At 36.1% G+C, this 26665-nt stretch overlaps 1 protein-coding gene across 3 annotated transcripts in view; it reads right to left on the bottom strand.

The window, feature by feature from the left end:
- Positions 1–26665, bottom strand: part of FGF12 (fibroblast growth factor 12) — a 554165-nt gene that overhangs the window by 141181 nt on the left and 386319 nt on the right. For all 3 annotated transcript variants that reach the window (XM_060010936.1, XM_060010935.2, XM_060010934.1), the window contains one exon: positions 24806–24909. In XM_060010936.1, the coding sequence (XP_059866919.1) occupies positions 24806–24909 (104 nt within the window). The remainder of the gene's footprint in view (positions 1–24805; positions 24910–26665) is intronic.

The following is a 26665-nucleotide window of genomic DNA, read 5'->3' as shown; positions in this document are numbered from 1 at the left end:
ATAGGCCCGTGAGCCATGGCCGCTGAGCCTGCGCTCCGCAACGGGAGAGGCCATGGCAGTGAGAGGCCTGCATACCGCAAAAAAAAAAGAAAAAAGAAAACAAAACACTGCAATACAAATATTTCATTCTATTTTTAAACCAAATCTTCAAAAACTGTCATGATTTAATAAGGAAAATCTCAAAATAGATTAATATTTATCTTTTTTAGTTTCATAGATTATTTAGTTTTTTATAAAGAACATTGTTATGCCTTCATAATGAATGAAATAATTGTTCTTCACAAAGCTAACACACACAAGTAATCTATATTTTTGTAGGAAACTTTTACAATCCCTTAAGAAATTGTATCCAAATTTGATACCTTCAAATTTGAAATCAAAAGAAAAGATCTTTAAAGTCCCAACCTTACATTTCAGAAGAGAAGATGATGGAGTATTGGAGTGGTACAGTCTAATCCTCTTATCTCATTTGCACTGGTATCATTATTCCTGAACACCTTTAGCCCAAACCCAGGCTTACACACAGGTTTACAAACAGAATAAAATCCCGGTAGTCAGCAGAATGTCCCAGAATGAGATAGCCTAACCTCTTTCATTCAGTTTTCTGAAGATATGTTAAAAGCAAAAACTGTTTAAAGAAAAAAGAAAACAGTATTTTGAATTGCTAGACTGGCTGACATGCAATACTTTGAAGAGGGAAGAGAGAAGTGTACTCTTCGGTAACTGAAGCTCAAAGACAACATCCCACGTTGTTCAATGTGGATTTCTTGACTGGCATCACAAGCAGTGCTGCAATATAATTATTTTTAATTGCCAATTCACGTATCTAAAGAAAAGAAAGTATGAGGCTCCCCAGAGGTACTGTTCTACAGCTGGAGTTTAATACATCAATGCAGGCTTTAGCAAACAGGGGCTTTTGTCAATATTTCATTGGCACATCACCCACATGATAACACCACCACTTAGAATTTATATAGACCTTTCATTTGCAAAGTACTCTACAGCAATTAATCCTCAGAATACTCATTTGTGGAGGGGGGTGGGGAGGAGAAACAGATTATAAACCAGAGGATTTCAAGTAAGAAATAGTTTGGATAAGCCCATAAAGGAGCCGTTTTGAGACCAAAATAGAATCTCTAGCATCCCCCAAATCAGCAGTCCTGTTTTGATACAATTCATATATCTAATATCTGTTAGGCTCTGATAGCAGAGTCACACTGTTTTCTTTATGCCCACTGTATTTCTCAAAAGTTCACTTCTATATTTCAAAGACTGTTAAATTTTTTGTTTTTTTTTTTTTTGGCGGTACGCGGGCCTCTCACTGTTGTGGCCTCTCCCGTTGCGGAGCACAGGCTCCGGACGCGCAGGGTCAGCGGCCATGGCTCACGGGGGGGCCCAGCCGCTCCGCGACATGTGGGATCTTCCCGGACCGGGGCACGAACCCGTGTCCCCTGCATCGGCAGGCGGACTCTCAACCACTGCGCCACCAGGGAAGCCCCCAAAGACTGTTAAATTTTTAAGAGCTGCAGATTTTTCATACATTTTCAAAATGGTAGCATCCCTGTTTCTAGATATATATTGTTTAATACTGAGAGGATATTTATATGCTATTATAACTTAGCCCATCAGTGCCAGGCAGCAGATAAAAGTTCACCATGCTATGTCCACCCAAGATTGAATACAGTGCATGGCACACCAAAGCTTAGTAGTCATTCCAGAAATCGTTATTGAATAAATCACTAATACTCTTTTGACTTTATTCACTCATTTTCCTCATTCATTCATTTCCCAATTATTTAGCACTGTTATTTGCAAGATACTGAATTAGATGATTTAGCGAGATGAAGAAAAAAACCTGTCCCTTGATCTCAGGGAGTTTATAATTAACCAGACACACAAATAAATGAAAAATGAAGATGACTAAGGACCACAATACAGGGATGGGAGCATGAAAGAGGAACATATACTTCTATTTGGTGAGGATTCAAAACAATGCTTCACAAATGAGGTCGTTTTTTCTTGGGTTTTGGACAGGCAGAAGAAATTGAAGAAGATTACTTCAGGCTAAGGAAAGCCCAAGATATAGGAACAGCTTTCCTGCTCCCATCAATAGGAGGAAATTTATAGCTAACACAGTATCACTTTTGACTACACCCTGTAAATTCAAACTGGATTCATGTCTCTGAGAAATTCTGGGTGAGAATGGCTTGTGATTACCATATAAATTGGTTGGTTGTAAATGTATGCTTCTATAGTTCTTGAGGATAGAGCTTATTCTTTCATATATTTTAAATATCCCTGTCCTTTTTCCTTCCTAATGTATAGTGCATAAAAAATGAGGGAATTCACTCCTCTCTTGAATATAAGGCTGAAAGGTGTCCGGCACCATTATTACTTACATGGAAACATGTAATAAGTGTACAATAATTCCTCAAATCCACATTGTATGCTTAATTTTGCTTTAGGTATTACGCAAGATATGGTATAGTCTTATTATGAGGTCTTAACAGTGCTGACACACTGTAAATGCTCAATAAATCCTTATTAAAGTAAACATTCCCTGATGAGTTTACAATCTGAGGAGAGTAGGGGAGACTCTAGACAACGAGAATGACTAGAATGTCCCATAAAGTTTTAAATAGAATCCTTGGCTCAGTGGTCAAGGCACAAAGCACTTAATCAGTATTTGAACTCAACTCTTCCAGCTCCAAGACTAAGGTACCTTCCAATGTGCCATGATATTATATTGATCCTACTGGATATTTCCTTACTGGGAGGACTTAATTTCAATGTCAGAATCACAAAGCTGCCTTCAGCGTTACATGCCAAGTGCATGTAACAACCTAACAGAATGCTCACTAGGGTCTGAAGCGCAGCTCAGCCACCAGCCTTCTGGGTGGTGGCCTTGGGCAGATGGCGTCTCCCCTACAGGCCTTCTTTTCTACATCGGTCAAAGAGCACGTGGGCCCACTGACACTCTGACGTCCCTTCCAGTTTAGACAGACAGTGCTCCATTTCCCAGATTCTGTAATTAGAGAACACTCAAATCCCTCCACACGGGGGTATGATTGGAGGCAGTTAATATATTTCAGGGGTCAAAGACATAAATATGTTTTTAGTTCTCATAAGCCTGGCTTTTGAGACTCCTGAATGGAGCTGTTTGAAGATTGAGGAGAATGTTGCACCACAGTGTGCATTTGTTGATTTACTAAACATCTTGGGGTTGGTACTGGGAGGTTAGGGACTGGTGTCTACTAGGTCCAGACACAGTACTAGGTGCTAAGAATTCAAAAGTGCATAAAATGTGGTCCTTGAACATTTAGACATACAAGAACTCAGTAATGGAAATGGCCAAGAAGAGTGACTATAAAGACAGTTGGCAAAATGAAAATACCACATGTAAATAAAGAAATGAAAACTATAGTTCACATTAAAAAAAAAAAAAAAAAGGACAGTTTGCTATGGGAAGTCCCAAAACAGGAATATAACTGAAGCATTTTGAGGACACAAAGAAGGGAGTGAATAGAGGTGCATGTGGAAAGTTTCACCATCAGTCTTGCATTGGAGCCTGACCTTAAGGGGTGAAGAAGAGTTAATAAACAGGGTGTAGAACATTCCAGGCAGACAGCTAATGATATGTAAAGTCAAGAAGGGGAAGAACAAACATAATGCTTTTCTTTCCCCAGCATCTATTTCAGTCACCTTGTATATAAACAGGATTTTAACAGGGGAAGCCATCCAAATAGAACAATTCTCATTCTTTCATCAAAATCCTAAAGAGGGCGTTTAAAGCTCCCTTTTGTAATTGCCAGGAAAATGATGTGCCTTATTTAGAAGAAATGGCTCTTCCTTCTTTTAATCAAACAATATATCATTCTCCCACTAGAGCTGGAACCAAGTTCTCCTGCATTTCAGATGCTAATTGGAATTTACTTATTCTTTTGTACAGTGCATGAATATGGTCTGTCAGCAACTAAACAAATTTAAGCAAGGAAAAGAAAGAAAAAAGGACAAAAATGGGCTTCAAGAAAAGCAATGAAATGCATCAAAATTGGGGATTCTGTCAGCCTGGTGGACAAAAACACTGACTGGAAGGATGTCCTTGCCAGGTTAGGACACGTTCCTTTTCTAGCTACTGTCAACCTGGGCTCAGCTCCATCAGAAATGCCTGCCTGGCTGGCAGCTGCTGAGAGATGGCAACTCCTCCCAGCAACAGATGAAACCAATCGAAAGCTAGCAGCAGTGATCCTTGCTGTTAAGTGCAGTGACATCTCATTTATCTGGTAACTCCAGTGAAGATTGTATAATGCATAAGATAATTACTAAGAGACTAAAATGTACATTCCCAAGCATAAGAAACTATTAGATTTTAGCCAATCTGATTGGAAATTTGTCTAAAATTAGACACATCTATGTAGGTTTAAATTATGAATAGACTTCAGAGTGCAGTGAATTCTGCTTAGGTTTTGGAGTAAATAGACCTGAAGTTAAATGCCTTACCTCTTAAAAAAGGATAAATAACCTGACTTAATATACCTCATGGTGGATGTCAAAGCTCTTTGAAACTACCAAGCACCACATGTAAATAAATATTGACATTTTCTTATTATTAGAGACTCAGTATTTAATAGAGTTAAAAGCTTCATCTCCCATATGGGTAATCTTGAGTAAATCACTTCATCTTTATTTTCTCACCTGTCCAAGGAAGATAATGCTAGGACATAATTTAGGGAGTCGCCATGAAGATTGAATCAATAAATTTATAGAGTCCAAACATGTAGTAAGCATTCAAATATGATTACTAACATAATTATTATCATCATTTTCATTTAATACTGTGAGAACTTGAGGGGTTGTTAAGTTGGATAGAGCTATTATTCCTACTCAATGGCCCCAAAGCAATGGGCTGTAGAACCAAAACACACATATCTAAGGGATCTTGCACAGTATAAACCCTCCACAGCTTTTTGACACATTTGTGCCTGCAAAAGGTTTATCCCCAAGCTTTCTACATTTCCTACTGGGTATTAAAAAATGACTTTGCTTTCACTTGTCCCCTCCTCATGTGACCTCTCCATTATTCTCTGAAATTATCACTTTCCCTCTCCACACATAAATACAAATGTGGGATAGTCTCTGCAAGTTTGAGTAAGCAACCGTGGCAAGCACCCAGCTGCTCATAGGTCTTACAAAATAGAGTATCTGTTATCTATCTTACTACCAGTTTGCTCTCCTGCATAGGAAGGAGGCAACAGGAGATCTTAATTAAGGGACCTAGAGTAGTCAATTTCTCATTCAACTCCATTTGTACACAGTAATTTCTAATATTAAAAGATGTGATATATATTATCAAATATACCTACTTTATGTGATATGACAATAGAATCTTTAATATGATTTAGAACAGGTCACAGTGGCCAGTATTTTCCTGGATGCAAATCACTAGGTCTTACTGATATGAAATATATTTTCAGGACAAGATTTTAAAATATCCTCTCCATTCCATGACCTCAGTATTGCACTTAGAATATCTACAATATTGCTTATTCTGTACTCAGAACTTCGGCAGATTCCACCCTGAATGCCTTGATTTTTGTATTACCACCTACTCCGACAGCCTATAAGCTCCTTTGAAAGCATAAGTTCTATATCCTTCTTTGTATTACAGGCATCTAAAGCATTTACCTCACTTTGTATATAGCACATGTTTAATGAATGTCTGTTAAATAAAGATTATACCAAAAAAAAAAAAAGAAAGAAGGAAGGGTTGGAGGGATGGAGAGAGATAAACAGAGAGAGAGAAAAGGAGAAAAGGAGGGAAGGATGGAGGGAGAGGAAAAAGGAGAATGGAAAGATGGAAATGGAAGAAAGAAAACAAGAAGCATATAAACACATTAAGCAGAGACTCACAGATGCTCAACTACTTTAAATAGAATCCCTGAATCATTTTGCACAAGAGTATAATACTGTGTCCTGTTGGCCCTCTTGTATACCATATCTTGATGCTTAGGATGGTAGGCACCACTACAAGATACCAAAATAAAAAAAGTAAATTTAACACACTTAATTCTCATACAAACTTAAAAGGCTAAATATAAAAGAAATTTTAAGCAGACAGATGATTCTTTTGTTTTTTCTTTTCCTTCTCAGAAATACAGGTTGAGATGCCCATTCTCTGACTGCCTCCCTCTCCACTTCCCAGCCAAACTCTCTATTCCCAGTTCTCACATCTTCAAAGCAGTCTTTACCCTTCCAGACACACCATAACCAATATTCTGTCTCAAATGGAAAATAAACAAAGAAGTTAACATTCTTAAATAGAAATCCTTTACTACTGCAAGCAAAGGAATATTCATTTTTCAAGTAAGGAAGGGAAATCTTAGATTGGACACTGGTATTAATGATTCCTATCACCTTTGAGTAATTTTCCATATTTATAATATAGTGATAATTACACTGGTCTGATCAACCTCTCTGGAGTTTTTATGTGGATCTCATCACACGACAAGCATGAAAGTTGCTTGAATATAAATAAAAACAATGCACACAAAAATGCACAGGCAGAAACATTTTCTGGATGAAGGTTTTTGTTTATATGGTCTCTATCATATGGAAGAAGAAAAGTAAGTTGGAAACTCCTGCACAGATTGATCCATTATAGAAGCCTTATTAACCTACTGATTCCCATAACCTCTATCAGGTTCATATAGAAATATGCCTCAACCCCCAATGGAGAAGAGTTGGAGGTTCTGACTCTCCAATGAGGGAGAAAGGGCATATTTTTCTGAGAGGCATCCTGTTGACCACCAAAGATCTGGCCAAGGAAATACCTTCTGTGTAACATAAAGTGAGACATTCTAGAAAAGGGGCTTTGGTAGATAAATGGAGGAAAAATTAGATATAAATTGAGCTATCAGAAGGCTTTGGTGATAAGTGGAACAAGTGCGAATACAAAGTAGGGATTTGTTTGGAATGTAATGTAATGGGAAGCAAAGCAAACCCTATTGAAAGAAGGCTGGGGCTGGCTCAGGGGAAAAGAATTAGCAAAGGCAAAACACACATCTAATAAGGGTCTAATGTCTCTTTAGCCAATGTCAGTAAGAGAAAACCTTTCATAGCAGGAAATTTCCTTGGAACTTACAGAAATGACTACCAAATGGAAGTAAAGCACATATAATGAGAACGCTGCCAGGAATGCCATCTTGGTTCCCCTACATTACAGCTGCATTTAGCGTGGATTCAGCTTATTATGGATCTAATTCAAGCCACCCATTGAAACATAATAAAGACCAATGCTGTTACTGGGCAAGTATAAAGTCAATGAAAAAATACATTTCTGTAGGCTTTTTACGTATCAGTAAATCAGGTAAGCCATTGTTAGAGACCAGTAGAATGATCATAAAACTGTTACCTTCAGGGAGAAAAGTAATCAATGCTTGAAAGTAAATCAATATCAAAGAATTTCTTAAACAGATATTTCTAAGAGGCAAGTGAATGAATTTTAATTCCCCCAGCCCTGTATTGCTGACCAATACTTCCTGACCATGAATGGTTTCTTGCTGGTCCCAGAGAGTCAACTAGTATTCAGCAAGGGCTAAACCAGGGCAGAAACTAATAAAATATCACTTGCACAGATTATAATATCACACTTCAGGAGAGATATATAGTATAAACAAAAGAGTGAGCTCTGAATAATAAAGGGATGAAAAAAAGTTCAGTCTAAATTTCTATTTTCTAATCTGAAAAAAGGAGGAATTGAACCAAATTATTTATAGCTTTCCTTCAATTTACAAAATTAATGATTCTATTGCTCGTTACTTTATTTAATAAATAGTATTTATTAACTTCCTTGAGAAAGAAATGGAACTGGTTAATGTTCTCATGAAAACCATGATCACTTCCTATAATATTTGTGTTCACCAAATAGTTGAAAACATCACGTGAGAAAGAAATATATATATATTATATATATAATAATTTTTGCCCTTTATAATTTAAATAATTTAAAGCCCTTACTGGGTGTCAGTCATCATTCTAAGTAATGGAAGATAAATAAATAGATAGATACCCAGATACGTAGATAGATATATGGATAACGACTGAGATGGAGATAAAATGGACACAGGTGGAAAAATTCATTTGATCATCACAACAGTCAACAGCTTTAGAACACTCACCATGTGCCGAGTGCTACTAAGCAATTAACACATTCTCTGTGACTCCACATTGCAGGACTAGAACCAAAAATGGCACAGTAAAAAGAAGATGACTGGGCTTCCCTGGTGGCGCAGTGGTTGAGAGTCCGCCGGCCGATGCAGGGGACACGGGTTCGTGCCCCGGTCCGGGAGGATCCCACATGCCGCGGAGGGGCTGGGCCCGTGAGCCATGGCCGCTGAGCCTGCGCGTCCGGAGCCTGTGCTCCGCAACGGGAGAGGCCACAGCGGTGAGAGGCCGGCGTACCGCAAAAAAAAAAAAAAAAAAAAGAAGAAGATGATCCTAACGGTCATCTCCAGTGTACGATTCAGGTAATAAAGCCCTCACTCTTAGAGATGTTTCAGCAGTAATCGGGTTCTAATTTTTGTGAATATTAGGAAAGGAGCCACTGATTTAGTGTAGCTGACTTCTATGATCACTCTTATTAACTGAGGGCCCATAAAAATAAAGCCAGAGTGGGCACAGTGCTAGACAGCATAGATAGAACTGGTAGATTCGGAAGATCTTTCGATACTACAAAGATAATTAAAATAACAGCAACAACAACAAACAGCTGATTTTCAGGGGAAACACTGGGGATGGGCTTTAAGAGTTTTTGAGAAGTTGATATGCAGAGTTAGGTACACTTGGACTCCAGTAAACTAGCCAAATAACTAACAGTGTTCAAAGAGTTATATTTATTGCCACACAAAATGAATCATGCGTCTTTGGGGAATGTTTTTTTGGAAACTTCATTTTCCATTTTGGACTACTGGATCAGCCTCTCTAAAGAGTTTGGGATGTGGCCAATTACTTCCCTCTGCATTTTTCACTTGAGACTTAAGGGCTATACAACTCCATTTTCCATTCTCACATAATACATCTTAGCGAGGACTCTGCCTGTGTCTCTTCATTTTGTAAATAATAAGGCACCAAAAACATAGCCTGTTTGTAAGTATGGATTTGAGAATGAGAACCAGGAAACACAGTTAAAAAGTCTTAAGAAAGGTATCCTTATTATAATAATCTACTACTCAATACTCCATATCTATGTATAGTTTACATTATTATAATAATGCCAAATTACTCTTGGGATAATGAATTAGCAGATACATTAAAATTTTTCAAGAATAAAAACCACACCTTGACAATACCTATATTAAAAATCAGGCATTAGAAAGGCATACAAGTAAACTCTGAGAAAAAAAACCCAGAAACCAATTTGCAGCCCTCCCAATCATATAGTACCTCACATATCACCCGAGCACTCAAAACGAATATAATGTTAAACCAAGTTGGAGGGTAAGTGACACTGGCAGATCTAACGGCAAAACAGACAACTCAAAATATCAAAGGAAAGTTCAAGCTAAATAAGGCTTTAAAAAATACTAAACCTTGGGGACTTCCCTGGCAGTCCACTGGTTAAGACTCTGCTTTTCCACTGCAGGGGGCACAGGTTCGATCCCTGGTTGGGGAACTAAGATGCCGCATGCCAAAAATACCCCCCAAAACAAAAAACTAAACCTTCCTGTGATAAACCATAATGGAAAAGAATATGAAAAAGAATGTATATATATATATATATATATATATAACAATTATTTTGCTGTACAGCAGAAATTAACACAACACTGTAAATCAACTATACTTCAATAAAATAATATTTTTGATTAGCGTTAGCATGGCACATATTTCTTTCCTTTTTTTTTTTAACATCTTTATTGGAGTATAATTGCTTTACAATGGTGTGTTAGTTTCTGCTTTGTAACAAAGTGAATCAGCTACATCTATACATATATTCCCATATCTCCTCCCACTTACATCTCCTTCCCACCCTCCCTATCCCATCCCTCTAGGTGGTCACAAAGCACTGAGGTGATCTCCCTGTGCTATGTGGCTGCTTCCCACTAGCTATCAGTTTTACATTTGGTAGTGTATATATGTCCATTGTCCATGCCACTCTCTCACTTTGTCCCAGCTTACCCCTCCCCCTCCCGGTGTCCTCAAGGCCATTCTCTACGCCTGCGTCTTTATTCCTGTCCTTCAGAACCTTTTTTTTTTTTTCAGATTCCATATATATGTGTTAGCATATGATATTCGTTTTTCTCTTTATGACTTATTTCACTCTGTATGACAGACTCTAGGTCCATCCACCTCACTCCAAATAACTCAATTTTGTTTCTTTTTAAGACTGAATAATATTCCATTGTATATATGTGCCACATCTTCTGTAACCATTCATCTGTTGATGGACACTTAGGTTGCTTCCATGTCCTGGCTATTGTAAATAGAGCTGCAATGAACATTGTGGTACATGACTCTTTTTGAATTATGGTTTTCTCAGGGTATATGCCCAGTAGTGGGATTGCTGGGTCGTATGGTAGTTCTATTTTTAGTTTTTAAGGAACCTCCATACTGTTCTCCATAGTGGCTGTATCAATTTACGTTCCCACCAACAGCGCAAGAGGGTTCCCTTTTCTCCACACCCTCTCCAACATTGATTGTTTGTAGATTTTTTGATGATGGCCATTCTGACTCGTGTGAGGTGATACCTCGTTGTAGTTTTAATTTGCATTTCTCTAATGATTAGTGATGTTGAGCACCCTTTCATGTGTTTGTTGGCAATCTGTGTATCTTCTTTGGAGAAATGTCTATTTAGGTCTTCTGCCCATTTTTGGATTGGGTTGTTTGTTTTTTGGATATTGAGTTGCATGAGCTGCTTGTATATTCCAAGATGCAATTTTAAGGTACAAAATATTCAAGATTTCCTCACGAAACATTTTTAAATTGAGCCAAAGAGGGAATATATATATATATATTCTGTGATTTAAACATATACCTCCAAAAGTATCACCACATGAACAGGCAGGTATAAATTTTTAGAGCCCTGACAGTAATAATTTAAAGGTCCAAGCTCAGTAAGTAAATTAAAATGTCACAGCAAATATTAATCTTATTATAAAAACTCTTCTCTCATAGCTAGTATTTTGTGGTCAAAATCAATGGTGTTTACAGTTGTAGGACACATCTTCACAATGAAAACAAATTCTACTCTGCTCGTCCTCCTTTTTCCACTTTTTGCACCAGAGTATTAAAGTTCTGTCACGCCCCTCCAGCTGTGAGGAAATTCACACCTTTGTGTTACTTTAAACAAACAAAAAATACAATTCAATTAATGTGTATGGAATCCATTAGGGGAAAATGATCTTATTTACTTTTTAATCTCCATTAAATCATGATTAAATTGATATTTTAAATAGAATTAACTTTTTAATAATAGCACTATTGAGATATAATTCACATACCATACAGTTTACCCATTCAAAGTGTATAATTCAATGGTTTTTAGTATATTGACAGAGCTGTACAACCATCATCACAATCAACTGTAGTTTTTTCATTACCCCAAAAAGCAAACTCCCACCCTTTAGTAGCAGTCTGTTCCCATTTATCACAGCATAATCATTAATCAACTTCCTGTCTCTATAGAGTTGTCTATTCTGGACATTTCATATAAATGGAATTATACCATATGTTGTCTTTTGTGACTGGTTTCTTTCATTTAACATACTGTTGCCACGATGCTACATGTTGTAGCATGCCTCAGCACTCTCTTTTATTGCTAAATAATATTATATTGAATAAATGTGCCACACCTTATCCATTCGTTAGTTGATGGACATTTGGGTTATTTCCACTTTTGGCTATTTTAAATAATGCTGCTATGAATATTAATATAGAAAAGTTTTTGTGTGGACCTACGTTTTCATTTCTCTTGGGTATATACCTAGTAGTGAAATTGCTGGGTCATATGGTAACTCTATCTTTAACCTTTTGCAGAACTGGTAGACTATTTTCCAAAGTGGCTATGGCATTTTAGATTCCCGTTAGCAGTATATAAGGGTTCCAACTTCTCCATATCCTCACCTGTACTTGTTATTATCTTTTTTAATAAAGCCATCTTAGTGGGTGTGAAGTGGTGAGTCCTTGTGGTTTTTGATTTGCATTTCCTTGATGGCTAATGGTGTTGAACATCTTTTCATGTGGCTCTTAACTATTTGTATATCTCCTTTGGAAATATGTCTATTCAAATCCTTTGTACACTTTTGTCTTTTCATTTTTAGTTCTATGAGTTATTTATATATTCTAGATACACATTCCTTACCAGATAAATGACTTGCTAACTTTTCTCCCCTTCTCTGGGTTGTCTTTTTCACTTTCTTGATTGTGTTCTTGGAAGCACAAATGTTTTAATTATGATGAAATTTTTTTGTGTGTTGCTTGTGCTTTTGGTTTCATATCTCTAAAACTACTGTTTAACCTAAGGTCATGAAGATTTAGCCTTATGCTTTCTTCTAAGTGTTTTATAGTTTTAGCTCTTACAGTTAAGTTTATGATCCATTTTAAGTTACTTTTTGTACGTGATGTGGACTTTTTAAAACATAAATATTTTTGGCAACATGCTACTAATCAGATTTCAAGGTTTTAAGATAATGCCAATAAAGTCTTTTCATTGAAATTACTGAGAAAGTTCCTGGAAATCCCTTAGGAATATTAATAATAAAGAAAGAATTCAATAAACAGCATACAAATTTTTAAAAAACATACAACTTATTCCTGGGTTCAATGTAAAAAGAGTCAAAATACAAGGATAGCACAAATAACAGAAAGAAATTCATGATGAGAATTAATGTAAATTTAAAAATTAAAAAAATATGCCAAGACATAAATGTATTATGTTTCTATAACCCTGCTTCCTTCCTTTATAACCCTTAACAATTTCATTCTTTTATTATGGTATGAAAGTGCAGTGTTTGTTCTTTTCCTCTCTCATGCCTGGAGCACCCAAAATGGTACTCAGCACACAATATGTAAAAATATTTTAAATCAAATAGACGAGCAAATTAAAATGAACAGATATTAGAATTAGCACTTCAGGTGCAAGAATTATGATAGAATGTGTGAGAAACAATAAGATTTATAAACATTTTACTCCTATGACTGTTTTGCACTTATTTCTGCCTCTGCTAGTACACTTCCTCTGGTTTGGTCTTTCGCTTCATCCTTTAGTTTTAGCATGAATATCATCTCCTTAAAGAAAGTTTCATGGCAATCCTATCTAAATTAGTTTTCTCTATTATTCTCTATTACTGAAATATATTTTTTGTTTTATAAAAACCAATCCTATATAGTAAATTTCCATATTTATTTATGTGTCGTCTTGTTCTCCCACTACAATGGAAATGTTTTTCATTTCATTTTCAGTGCCTAAGACAATGTGAGCCACACTATCTACACTAAATAAATAGGTAAATTATTGGTTAAATGGGAGCATGGAAAAGTTGCTGGAGTTTCAGGAATATCTGTATTGAAACCACAGGCAAGCATGCCCTTACAAGTCAATATGCTATATCCCACTCCATAGTGACTTTCAGTTCCCTCACAACTTCTCACAGCTTCCTACAGAGAGAACTTTTACCCATCCAGTGAAATAGAAGAATGGAAGTTGAAGTAGCAATGCTTATTCATCTTTGCCCTAGCTATAGAGAGAAATTTCAGAGGAAATATCCAGCGATCCATCATGAAAAGTCAACAAGCAGAAAGCTTCTGTCACCAAATCCCAGGGAAATTCTAATCTATTTGGACCTGAATAAAATTACAGGTAAGATCTCTTCCCGTTAGTCTCTAGAGTTCAATATTTAGCTTCCTAGTAGAGATTCATAAATTTTTCAACCAATATTTATAGTAATTCAAAAGATTTTACATTACCTAATGAAGAAACTACACATGCATATCTATTCTTCAATCTGTTCAGTTGCTCTCTGTCTCTTTGACTCTCTTGTGCTAAAGTTTTACGTTATCTACATTTATATTCTCAGCCTGGAGAAGTGGGGCAGTTGCCAAGTGTCTACCCAATATCCATTTTCCCGATCATATTAACAGAACCCTGGTTTTGATGAATATGGCAATATATGTAGCTCAAATTTAAAAAAAAAAAAATTGAGACATTTCCCCACACTCCGTCCACCTAGGGGTGACCATGTGACACAGTTCTATGGTCATCACTGGACATCACTACGGACATTGCTGAAACTTCTGGGAAAGTGTTCTTTCCTGATAAAGGCACCATCTCTTTCTCTGTGCCCCTTTTTTACTCCCCAGAATGTATACACGTTAGCTGGGGAGGCAGGAGCCATCTTGTACCACGAGGAAAAGGCCAAATAAATGTAAAAACCTTGGTCTTTTAGCCAAGGGTTGTTTAGCCAGTCAATGAACCAATACCAGTAACTATCTATCTCCAGACTTCTGGTTATGTGAGAAAACTTAAACCTTTGATCCCTTTAAATCATTGTTATGGGTGTCTTTTTACTCACAGCCAAACTCAATCACTGGGTGATACAGGAAAGTGAACTTAAGAAATTTATCATGAAGATTTGGTCTTGGGGAGTAAATCAGAACAGGTAATTTTCAAATTATTCAGTAAGATTTTGTGCATATATTGACCCTCAGATCACCCACTGAGTCATATGTAGAATCATGTGTAACATGACTGTATAATTATTGCCCAAACCCTAATCCAGGACACTTCTGAGGGTCAAACAGGTGGTGTCAATAATTACACTAAGACATCAGGCATAAACTGGAACTCTTCTGGATGGACCATGACATATAGGTACCCCATGGGAGACTGACGTTTTCAGTGGACTCAAAATAAATGTCTTTCTTTCCATTTGGAGATAGCTGAAATATATGTCACTTTTGACATGTACATTTCTATGTAGCTAAACCATTTCCCCAATTTAACTACTAGATTTTAAAATTCTGTGGTGCAGAAACAAACTTTAGGTACACCATAAATGCAGGAGGCTGTCGGCTTGAAATCTCAAAATGCAGCACTTTGCAATCTGTCCTTCCCTGACAATTGTTCTAATTTGGCCACCTATCACAATGTTTTGTTTTGTTTTTTCATATTCTTTTCCTCAGTGATATCTATTCAAAGCGTGAACTTATCTGCAGACTTGGTCATAAAAATGAATTGCTTCTGTTTCTCTGTTTCACTGCATCTCTATTTCATTCAAATCTCACCTGAAAACCTACTGATTTTCCCTCTGCATTTAGCACTCATAATTTCTTCTCTTTTCCCCTCCCTGAAGTCTATGAAAGTCATGGCTTACACACTTATTTTATGCAATATATTTCCCTCCAAGGGAGTTATATAAAGAGATATTTTGAAGAAGTCCCCAAAAGTTGAAAAACTGGCTCATGCTGGGGGGGCAAGAGGAAAGAAAAGTTGATTCTTATCTTTCGATGATTTGTTTGTTACAAACCCAAGAAACATTTACATATGAAAATGACTAATTCTTATGTTGGTTTTGGAGGGGAACAGGCAAGGGAAGGTAGAACGAATCAGAACAGATAATCTCTTTTGGGAATCAGGCTGGCCCAGAGAGCAATAGTAAAGTCATAACTCTTCAGAAGGAGGCCACTGGGAAATTATTCACCAGAAAAGACATAGAGAACACGGAACAAATGGAGCTTTAGCTTTCTCGGAAAGTCTTAACACTCTGAAAATTGGTTCACTTTATCAGTTAAGCAGGTTAAAAACAAATACAGCCCAAACTGGTTCATACAGAAGGGTAATTATGGGCTCCTAAGACTGAAAATTCAGAGGTAGGGCTGGCTTCACGTATGTCTTCGTGTACAATGTCAAAGGATGTGAACAAGAACTGATTTCTCCATCTTTCCACCTAGAGACTTTCTGTCCTCTGAGTGTTGGAATCATTCTAAGATACGATTTCTCCTTGTGTTTTTAAGATGGCTGTAGTCCTTGATCCTCTCAGCTCTAAATTCAGTTTTAAAAAAAAAAAAGGCAACTCTCCTTCAACAGATAAAGTCAAGTCTTGGGCCTGAAACTAATTGGCTCTAGTCAAATGGGAGATGCTCTGCAACCAACCTCCCATGGCCAGGATGGCTAAAGATAGTGGGTTAGGCAAACCAGGAATCACCACTGAAAATTCAGGTAGAATTATCCTATGTGAACTTCATGAACTGATGGTAAGAAACTGATTTAGGATACATTGAGCATCTTATTTAATGTATCTACTACTATTACTAATACTACTACTATACTATTTTACTATTACTACTACTACTACTACATATGGCTGACATTGAGCATTGACTATGTACTAGGCACAGTACTAGGGTTTTACATGCATTGTCTCATTTAATTCTTGTTATAATCCTATAAAGCTGGTATTTTCATAATTATCTCCAATTTATATATAAGGAAACTGAGTCTAGAAGGTTAACAAATTTCCCCAATGACACAAGGAAGTAAGTTACAGAGCTGTGATTCAAACCCAGTTTTATTTCTAAAGCTTTCATTCTTAAATACTGCTTAATACTGCCTGATTCACTAATGACCTAAGAAATACAATTGAGAAATTTTGGATATATGACTACATGTTGGCCTAATGTGCCTCATGACAAGGTAGAAATATAAAACGTAGTATCATTTTCAAATGATTCAACCAAAGGTCCTCATTAGTGCTGCTCTTAGAGCTTAATCCTATTTTTACTTTTCAATGAAAAATGCTACTGGAAACACATATGCTAATTCTTTTTTCAGTATATTTTATTTTTTATATAGCAGGTTCTTATTAATTTTTACAATTAAGGCTAGCCCAGGAGCTAAAGTATTAATGTTTTCCAGAAGTTATAATTTCTTGGAATAAAACCAACACCACTTACTACTGAAAACATAAGGTAAAAATGGATGCTTACCATCATTTAGTCCTTACTGAACGTATAACTAATGACCTGTTGATTCTTTCTAAAGAAAGGCAACCTAATTTCAACAACAGCAACAAAAATTCACTTCACATATTTGCAAGCAACAGAGCCAGATTCTTGGGCTAACAGGATTCCACATATATATTTTCTAGTTGATTAAAAACAACCCAGTTCAGCTAATAAATATGTATACATGAGGGCAAAAAAAAAAAAAGTAGGCAAAATAAGCAATTATTTTCTAGGTGCTATAGCCAAAAATCAACCTAAGATGAAAAAGAAATGTTATAAAATTCAAGAAAACCACAATTATATGGAAGGAAAAATTATGCAAATGACCCTAACTGAATATTTAACAATCTACTTGCTGAACAAGCCTCTAATTTGGCTTTTGACTTCCCTCTATTCAGGCACCAGTAACTTCAAAACTCTGTGATTCATCTGGCATTAATGGCTAAGGTGTTTCTCTCTTCCTCCCTCCCTCCTTCTTGCTCTCCTTCAATATTAGAGACTTTTCAGAGATACCATTACCCAAGAAATACTTCTGCATATGCCTCAAATTTTGGAAGATTCCATGAGGAAGTCAGTTGATGGAGAAACTCAAATTCCAGAGTGGGTAACTATTTTGTACCTCTATTCTAGATATGTGTGTTTTAAAATACTGCCATTTCTTTTCATTATGGAACAGAACTCTTCCAGTGAGAGATGAATTGTAATGACCAAGCGGCTTCCCAAGAAGATACCCTTGCCAATTTTTGCTTTTTTTTCTTTTATAAGCAATATTTAGTACAGAAAGGAAAACACGACAACATCAGCTCTTAAAATTACAATACAACATTAGCTTCACCACAGAGAAGTATGCACAGTAAGATTCCTTTAGCAAATTTTCCATGTTTCCATAGAATAGTCATAGCCTATTCAAAGTTGAGCCAGTTAACAGAACTGGAAAGTATATAAAGTTACAATCAGGAAAATTATTACAACAACCAATAAGACCAGATGGCCAATGAATTATTGTCAAAATTAAACTACATGAAATGCATCCATCAACTGATCAACAAAATTTTAACAGCTATCTTTACATAGGAATTGCAGTTTTCAGTGTTATGGTATATATTAATCTATATTAGATATGATTACTAACTTTAAGGAACTTGCATCTAATTATATAGATAGGGCATGAAAACAAATAATTCCAACAAAAGAAAGAAAGGAAATATACAGATAAATGTCCTACCAAAGTGCAAAATGTGGAAGTTATTTTTGGCTGCAGAAAATGAGAAAATTTGTATTTCATCCTCAGTGATGAGAAATTTTGGACATCTATGATAGTGGGGAAGAAAAGAAATTAGAGGAGAAAATAAAAAATATCCTATTGTCATTTTGTGGGTATAAAGCAGTCTTCTTCCAATAACTTTCAATATTGGCCCTCTCTTTTTTTCTTCCTCAGAGACCCTTTCTATGCTTCTCAATAACTCTTTTTTTTTGCGGTATGTGGGCCTCTCACTGTTGTGGCCTCTCCTGTTGCGGAGCACAGGCTCCGGATGCGCAGGCTCAGCGGCCATGGCTCATGGGCCCAGCCGCTCCGCAGCATGTGGGATCTTCCCGGACCAGGGCACGCACCCGTGTCCCCTGCATCGGCAGGCAGACTCTCAACCACTGCGCCACCAGGGAAGCCCTCTCAGTAACTCTTGACTCAGTTTTTCAATATAAAGTCAGTATATTATTGCAATCTCGACATTGTCTGCTCTCACTGAAGCATCAGATTTAGTCATGGAATTCTAAAGCCATGTCAAAGAATTATGCTTTTGATATTATGTTGTAACAGTATGGAGTGACACATCCTTAACTGCAGCAGCAAATAGGATAAGAAATGTTGACTCTACAAGTGAACATTGAAATAGATAAACAACAGGACCTACTGTATAGCACAGGGAACTATATTCAATATCTTATAATAGCCTATAAGAATCTGAAAAGACTATATATACATATATATATATTTATGTATAACGGAATCACTTTGCTGTACACCTGAAACTAATACAACATTGTAAGTCAACAATACATCAATCAAAGAAACTTTTTTTTAATGAAGATTGAACTGGAATTTCCTTTTCTTGACCTACCTCATCTATACTGGTATTTGCTTATATCATACACAAAATTTAATTCAAAAGGGATTAAAACCTGAAATGTAAGACCTAAAACCATAAAAGCCCTAGAAGAAAATAAAGAAAAGTTTCATGACATTGAATTTGGCAATGTGAGGTGTAAATGACATAACCAGGATCAAAGCAAGTTAATCATCCCTATAGAATGGAAATACAAAGCACTGAGCAAGTGGCAGCTGCAGGCCTACTGGGCTTCATGTCCTGAAGGGGGTGGTGTGACCCCAAGTTCCACTCCGGTCAGGTCAATGGGAATAAAAGCCCTCTGTGTAAAATAAAGGACCAGAGCCAGGCTACCTGCTCACACGAGAGACTGGTATAATTTTCCTGCTCCAACTCTTAAAAGGCTGAAATAAAAAATGCTGCTACTTGCTCATCATCACTAACCATCAGAGAAATGCAAATCAACACCACAATGAGATCAAATTCACCTCTCACCTATCAGAATAGCTATCATCAAAAAGTCAATAAATAACAAATGTTGCTGAGGATGTGGTGAAAAGGGAACACTCATGCACTGCTGGTGGGACTGTAAATTGGTACAGCCACTATAAAAAAAACAGTATGGAGGTTCCTTAAAAAATGAAAGATAGAACATGTGATCCAGCAATTTCACTTCTTGGTATTTACCTAAAGGAAACAAAAACACTGATTCAAAAAGATATATGCACTCCAATGTTCACTGAAGCATTATTTATAATAACCAAGATATGGAAACAACCTAAGTGTCCATCAACAGATGAACGTATAAAAAAGATGTGGTATATATATACAATGGAACATTTAAAAGAAAAAGAAATTCAATTTCCAACAACATAGTTGGACCTAGACAGTATTACACTAAGTGAAATAAGTCTGACAGAGAAAGACAAATACTATTGGGTTGACCCAAAAGTTCATCTGGGTTTTTCCATAAGATGTTATGGAAAAACCGAATGAACTTTTGGGTCAACCCAATATATGATCTCACTTATTTGTGGAATATAAAAAACAAAACAATCAAAACAAAATGAAAACCGATTCATAGATACAGAGAACAAACCGGTGGTTGCCAGATGGGAGGGGGGGTGTAGGGTTGGGCAAAGTAGGTGAAGGGGATTAAGAGGTACAAACTTTTAATTATAAAATAATAAGACACAGAGATGTAATATGTAGCATAAGGACTATGATCAATAATATTGTAATAACTGTATGGAGACAAATTGTTACTAGACTTACCATGGTGGTTATTCCTAATGTATGTGAATTTCAAATCACCATGTAGATTGCATGAAACTAATATAATATTGTATATCAACTGTATTTTTTAAAATGCTGCTAGTATTTTAAGCAAGATGCAATGATAGACATAGACTCACAATGAGAGAAACAAGACCAAGCCATACCCTTGCCCAGGCCCCCTTTCCTAACCCCAGTTTTACCCTAGGATGCAGCCATGAAATCACTCTTAAAATCTTATTCTAAACTAGGACCACTGGAGGTTGGATAGCAGCAACCAAAAATTTGCTAGAAATTGAGGGCAGACTTCAAAAGAAGATCATGAAGAAAGAAAGAGAGAAATGGGCCTACAGACCAAAATTCCAAACACATGCAGAACAAATTCTAAAGTCTAATATAATCTCAGTCTAATTCTAAAAATGACAGCCAACAAAATCAACGATTGAAACATGAATTCATTACAAAAGAAACTAACTTTATGGAAAAGTATAACAAGTATTATAAGAAAGCTCAGAGAGATAAATGAGTTAATAACTTTCTGTAAAAAGAGCCAGATAGTAAAAACAGGAAGAAATCAATCAAGATCAGGTAGATATGGAATGGAAACCATTAAACATCCAAAAATTTAAAGCATAGTGACTGAAATCACTAAACAGATGGCATCATTTCTAGAGCAGATAAATTTGCAAGTTTCTAGTGAAAGTGATTTAAATATTATCAGCACAAGAGACTGGCAAGTATAACAGAGAAATAAAATGTAAATGGGAAGAGTTAAAACTTTCCAGAATTAGAGAAGTCTGATTCTTTGGATTGAAAGTGCATTCTGAATTTCTAACAAGATAACTTAATTAGATTTACAACTAGACATTATAGTGAATTTGCAGAACATAAAGTATAAAGAGAAAAAGTCCTTAAAATTTTCCATATAGATAACCTACAAAGGAGAGAATATTAAACTGACAACAAACTTCTCACAGTCAACAGTACATGCCAGAAGCCAATAGAATATAATTGTCAAAGTGCTGGGGGAAATATAGGTCTACTAAGAACTGTATAACTATCTGAACTGTAATTCAAGAGTGAAAGTGAAAGGAAGGCATTTTCACGGATACCAGAATGAAGGGAATTCACCACCTACAGATGCACACACTGAAAACAGTGGAAGATTTTGTTTAGAAGAAAAGTAAACTCAGAGGGACCGAATTTGATAAACACAAAAACAAAACCTGTGTGCACAGAAATTATTTTAAAGATTGATAAATGTAACTTTTAGTATAGAATAATAACTAATTGTGCATATTAATTTTAAAGTGTAAATAATCCAATTGGTGAGAAGGGTGGTGGTGTTTACTAAGCAAGAAAACATACTAAGGTCTATCAGCTGTTTGGAAAAAGGACAGAAATAAATAATATGTTTTATTATTTAGCAAATTATATACATATGTATGTCTGTTAAAAAAGTCTAAATCATTAAAACACTAGAATTATAACCTACGTTTATGAACTAGCAGAAGAATAAAGATAGACTAGGAAAATGTTTCAGTAATGTGAGAAAATAAAGAAGAAGAAAATAGAAGCAAAATAAAAAGCAAACTACAAGGGTAAAAACAAATCTAGATGCATCAACAATCTCATTAAATGCTTATGGATTAAACTCACCTATTAAAATATTTTCAGAATGGATCTGGAAACTTTAGCTCTATGCTACCTAACAGTCACTCGGTCTTTACTACTGTCTCTTTTGTCTCCTGGTAAATGGGGTGGGGTGAGGGGGAATCAGAAGTAACTGGGGAATTAATTCCTAGCCTAAATATGAATACAGACAAGGTGAATGCCACTAGATAAATGATACCATTTGAGAATTTCTCTTGGATTCTATGTTAGCTTCTTTAGGACCTCTAGGGTTTTGCCTTCAGACACACACCACCAGTCCCCCTGCGCCCGCCATAATTCCAGGTATGGGCCTTATTGGTGTGCTCAGCTACACTGTTTAACATCAAGTAGGAAACTGCTTTTCAAATAACTTCAAGCCTTAACATATACCAAAAGCACATCACGAAAGCCTGTAACATCCTGTTTTTAACTCCCCGCAAGGTTCCTGGCCACACTGTTGCTCTCTTGCTGAGACATGCCACACAGACAAGCAGCAAAACCAGTGTGATGAAGCCTTGATACCCAATTCTCTTTCAGGTCTGTCTCTCCCGATATTGGCCCCCTTTCGTCCTATAACAAAATCTTCAGGCCTATGCCCCTGCTTAAAATTAAAAACCAGAATTTCATACTGTTAGTCCTATCCAGAAAGAGAGTGATTTTGAAAGTAGGGAACCTGATGCTCAATGTCAGTGAGGCCCAGCTTATAATTAAGAAGAATTGTTCCAGTAGCCTCACAGTACCATACAGGGAAAAGGGTTGCAATTCTTGGTATGAGGCAAATTTGATTTAAGTGAAGAGGAAAGCTGAAAACAGGTAACTCAACAGGTCATTATTGGTTTTACTAAGGTGTTAGATCCTTTACAAAGAAGTACCTACAGTAAAATTCTCTAGTCAAGAATTTCTTAAAACCTCTCCTATGGGCTCCCTGTATCTTAAGCCTAGTTCTGAGCAAGAAAAAAAGAAAAAATGTATCTCTAAAAATGCTGCCACATATGAAGTTCAGTTACGTCATGCTGAATACCCAGGCTCCTCTCCCAGGAACTTTGGGATTGCACCCAACAACGGGGACCCCTCCCTGCCTGCACCCCCTTAACACACACACACACACACACACACACACACACACTCACACACACAAAACACACACGGGCTCCTATACAGCTGCCACCTGCTACAATACTGTTGTCAGATAATCTGTGTTTTTCTTCTTCCCAGACCTTTGGAAATGAACTCTGGTTCAGAAATCTGAACTCTGTTTTTGTAGAATTACAACCAGAATTATTACCTTTTAAATAAATATAAAAATGAATAACAACCTTCTAAATATAAATATAGTCTACCTTTAGTCTACCTTCTTAAATCAATACTATCCTAAGATCACCTAAATATTTTAGTTTGTATTGCATTCAAAACTTTTTTTAAAAAAGTTTAACCAACTGGAATTATTCAAAACAATAACTGTCCTTTTCTTATTTTAATTCTCACATTAAAAATATAGATTCACAATAACTGGACATTAAGAAATGTTAGAATTATGACACATTAAAAATGAAAGCCCATTGTTTTGACCATTTGACCAAAATGTATCTATCTTTAAGTATTATTTTGAGTAGACCATTGAAAAAATGTGTATGTACACATCTGATATATAAATGCATATTCAGATGTGAATATGTTCAAGAGTAAAATGGCATCTTTAAGAATTCTAATATGAATGACAGCGGTACTACTAGTAAGCAAGCATAGGGTACCAGAGATTCATTTAATTGAGTGTGGAAAACGTTTAATAAAAGCTATTCAATAATTAATTGAGAATCTAGTGGGCATCAGTGAACTTCCTGAATAACCTTGTCTTATTTAGTGAGATCAAAGAAAGCAAGGGTGGAAATCTGTAACCATGATTTTCAAGAATATTTCGTCATGAGCTACAAATAGGCAATTCCCTTAGAACAGAGCAGGAATTATATACATACAGAAGATTCAGTGCAGCTGCATTCTCTCAATGCATAAATTATTATCTTGAGAGTGGGACCATTAACTACTTTAAAATATGTCAGGGCTCATAATGTAGCCACTGATGCCACCTAATTTTGTTAGTTTTAGATTCAAAAGAGATGTTAGACAACATGAGATCCAACACCCTCATTTTAAAAGTTTGGAAATTAAGTCAAAGAGAGGAGGCCACTTTCTCACAGGAATATTGTAGTTGAAATGCAAATAAAACTCAAATATCCCAGCCCCTAATCCAAAGCTCATTCCATCAATTCACATGTCTTTAAAGTGACCAGTTATCCCAGGAGTCTGACAAATTAGGTACTACACAGTTCTATTAAATACAAACAAAAACACAGTCTATTCTGAAAGGTTTTTTCTCCACAACAAGCCAGAGAAGACTCCCAGACAAATTCAAGAATTTAGCTTCCTAAACCATCCTCTGTGCTTGAAGGAGAGGTAACAGGAGAAAGGAAAAAATGTTTTACCTCTTGAATTAAACAGAAAGGTACAATTCAAAAGATTATCCTCTAGAAGTGAGACAGAAAAAGAGAATTTGTATCACATGGAGGGTTACTAGCTTCTTCTCAACAGAGCGTGATCTTTAACATTGTAAATTATAAAATCTTCATAATAATCCTGATATACTGGGTCAGAAAATATACATTGACTTCAACTTGTAATTTTCTTCCCTAAAATAATGGTTACTTCATTACTCTCCATGCCAGTTTATGTGCGCGCACACACACACACATACACACACGCACACACAACAAGGTACTTACTGAGCTGTAGAGATAGCCTTCACCATTCATGGCCACATAGAGGCTGGCCTTCACCCCTTGGATGGCCACCACACGCAGGCCCACAGGGATTAGATTGAAGAGGGCTAGAGGGGAAAAAAGGAAGAGAGAGGAAAGGATCAGTGAACTTTTGAATAAATCATCTTGCTTCTTAAAATGATTCTTTTTGAAGATTAAAACCTATGAATTGAAATTAGGAGAGAGAGAGGAGTTCTAAGAGTGAGGAGAACTGGCTTCTTGTCTCTTCACCATGACTAATTACTATGTGACTTCAGGTAAATCACATAAACTCATCTGCAATAAAGGGATTAGATTATAAGGACTCCAAGGGCCCCACATGGATCTGAGAGTTCAGGATCTCTGCTCTGTGAAATGAACATATACTCAAACAGTATAAGATGATTTTTTCTAACAAACAAATAATTTGAACCAAAAAATTCTCAACAGAAGAAAACATATTTGGAATCATAAGTAATAATAAAATATGATCTTCATAACATATGCCAGAGCTTCTTTTCCTTGTGGTCCTGAACACTGTCTTAAACACACAAGATGAACACAAAAACACTGGCTCATCCCTTCACTATGCTAGTGACAGGAGAACATTTCTCTTCATATTTCATGTAACATATTTCATTTTTACATGTAAATATAGACAGATAAATAGAGGTATCAATGGTTGCTAGATAGCTTAAGCTCTAACAGACAGATTTTGTATCTTGGGAAATATATATATATATATATATATATATATATATGCATAATTATGCACAAACCATTAAAAATCAACTTCATAAATTTAATTCAATATCCTAAGATAAAATGAAAACATGCTTGTAGTCTTTAAATATTTGGGTTGTCCATTACTGAAAATATTCCACAGTCTACTTGTCTACTTGGAGAAAGTACTCAAACACCAGAAAGAAGATAAATAAGAAGATAATCCATTTTTCTGTCAAAAATGTATTTCTATGAATTATATATTCCTATATAGCACTATTTTAGTTAACATTAATATTACAAAATGAGCATAAGCATAAAACATTGTCCCCATCCCGAATTTATATTACATAAAGGAGGAAAGCAATCATATAACTAGGCTGTATAGATGGCAACGTGAATATGAACTAAACATTTATGACTGCGTGCATAAGAGAATAGCCTTGCAGTTCACTTTAACATCCTGACTTAGTTAGAAGTTCTTATCTATCTTTTCTACTGATAAAATTCCCATCGTTTTGGTCATCTTCTCAGTTTTGAATATAAGATATATATATATAAATTAACCCAGGGATTACCATTAATCAGGAATGCTATTTTTCTGGGCTTCTCTCAACGTGGGATAGTAAGCTAAACACACCCACACAGTATTTGGCTTTTAGTCACATGTTCAACTGGTAGTTGTAAAGGATCAAGCCTAAGACCACAAGTTTAGTACAGCAGGATTCAATTCCTAGATATTTGACACCAGACCCGTCTCTTTGCCTCTTTGAACCTTTTCCCTCATCTGTCATGAAAGTTGAGACTAGATCTTAGCAGACACTTAAGAATTAATAGCTGCCTTAAGTTGAATCTGTACTAGTTTTTGTTCCTCCAATATTCTTACCACTGTCAGAGAGAGCTAAGACATATGGAATAATCTGATACAGTGTATAATGTATATCTATAATTAAATGTAATATATGCATTCTATATATAGTCTCTATGTTACAGAAGTTCAAGGAAGTGGAAGAACTGTGTTCTGAAGTGTTCAAGAAATGTCTCACACAGAAGATGAGACCCAAGTTGACACTTAAAGAAGGGACAGAAGTTGAGTAGGCGAAGATCATAAACATTATAGTA

This window comes from Delphinus delphis, chromosome 4, assembly GCF_949987515.2.
Source record: "Delphinus delphis chromosome 4, mDelDel1.2, whole genome shotgun sequence".
Classification (NCBI taxonomy): Eukaryota; Metazoa; Chordata; class Mammalia; order Artiodactyla; family Delphinidae; genus Delphinus; species Delphinus delphis.
This window is presented reverse-complemented; position numbering and strand designations above follow the sequence as displayed.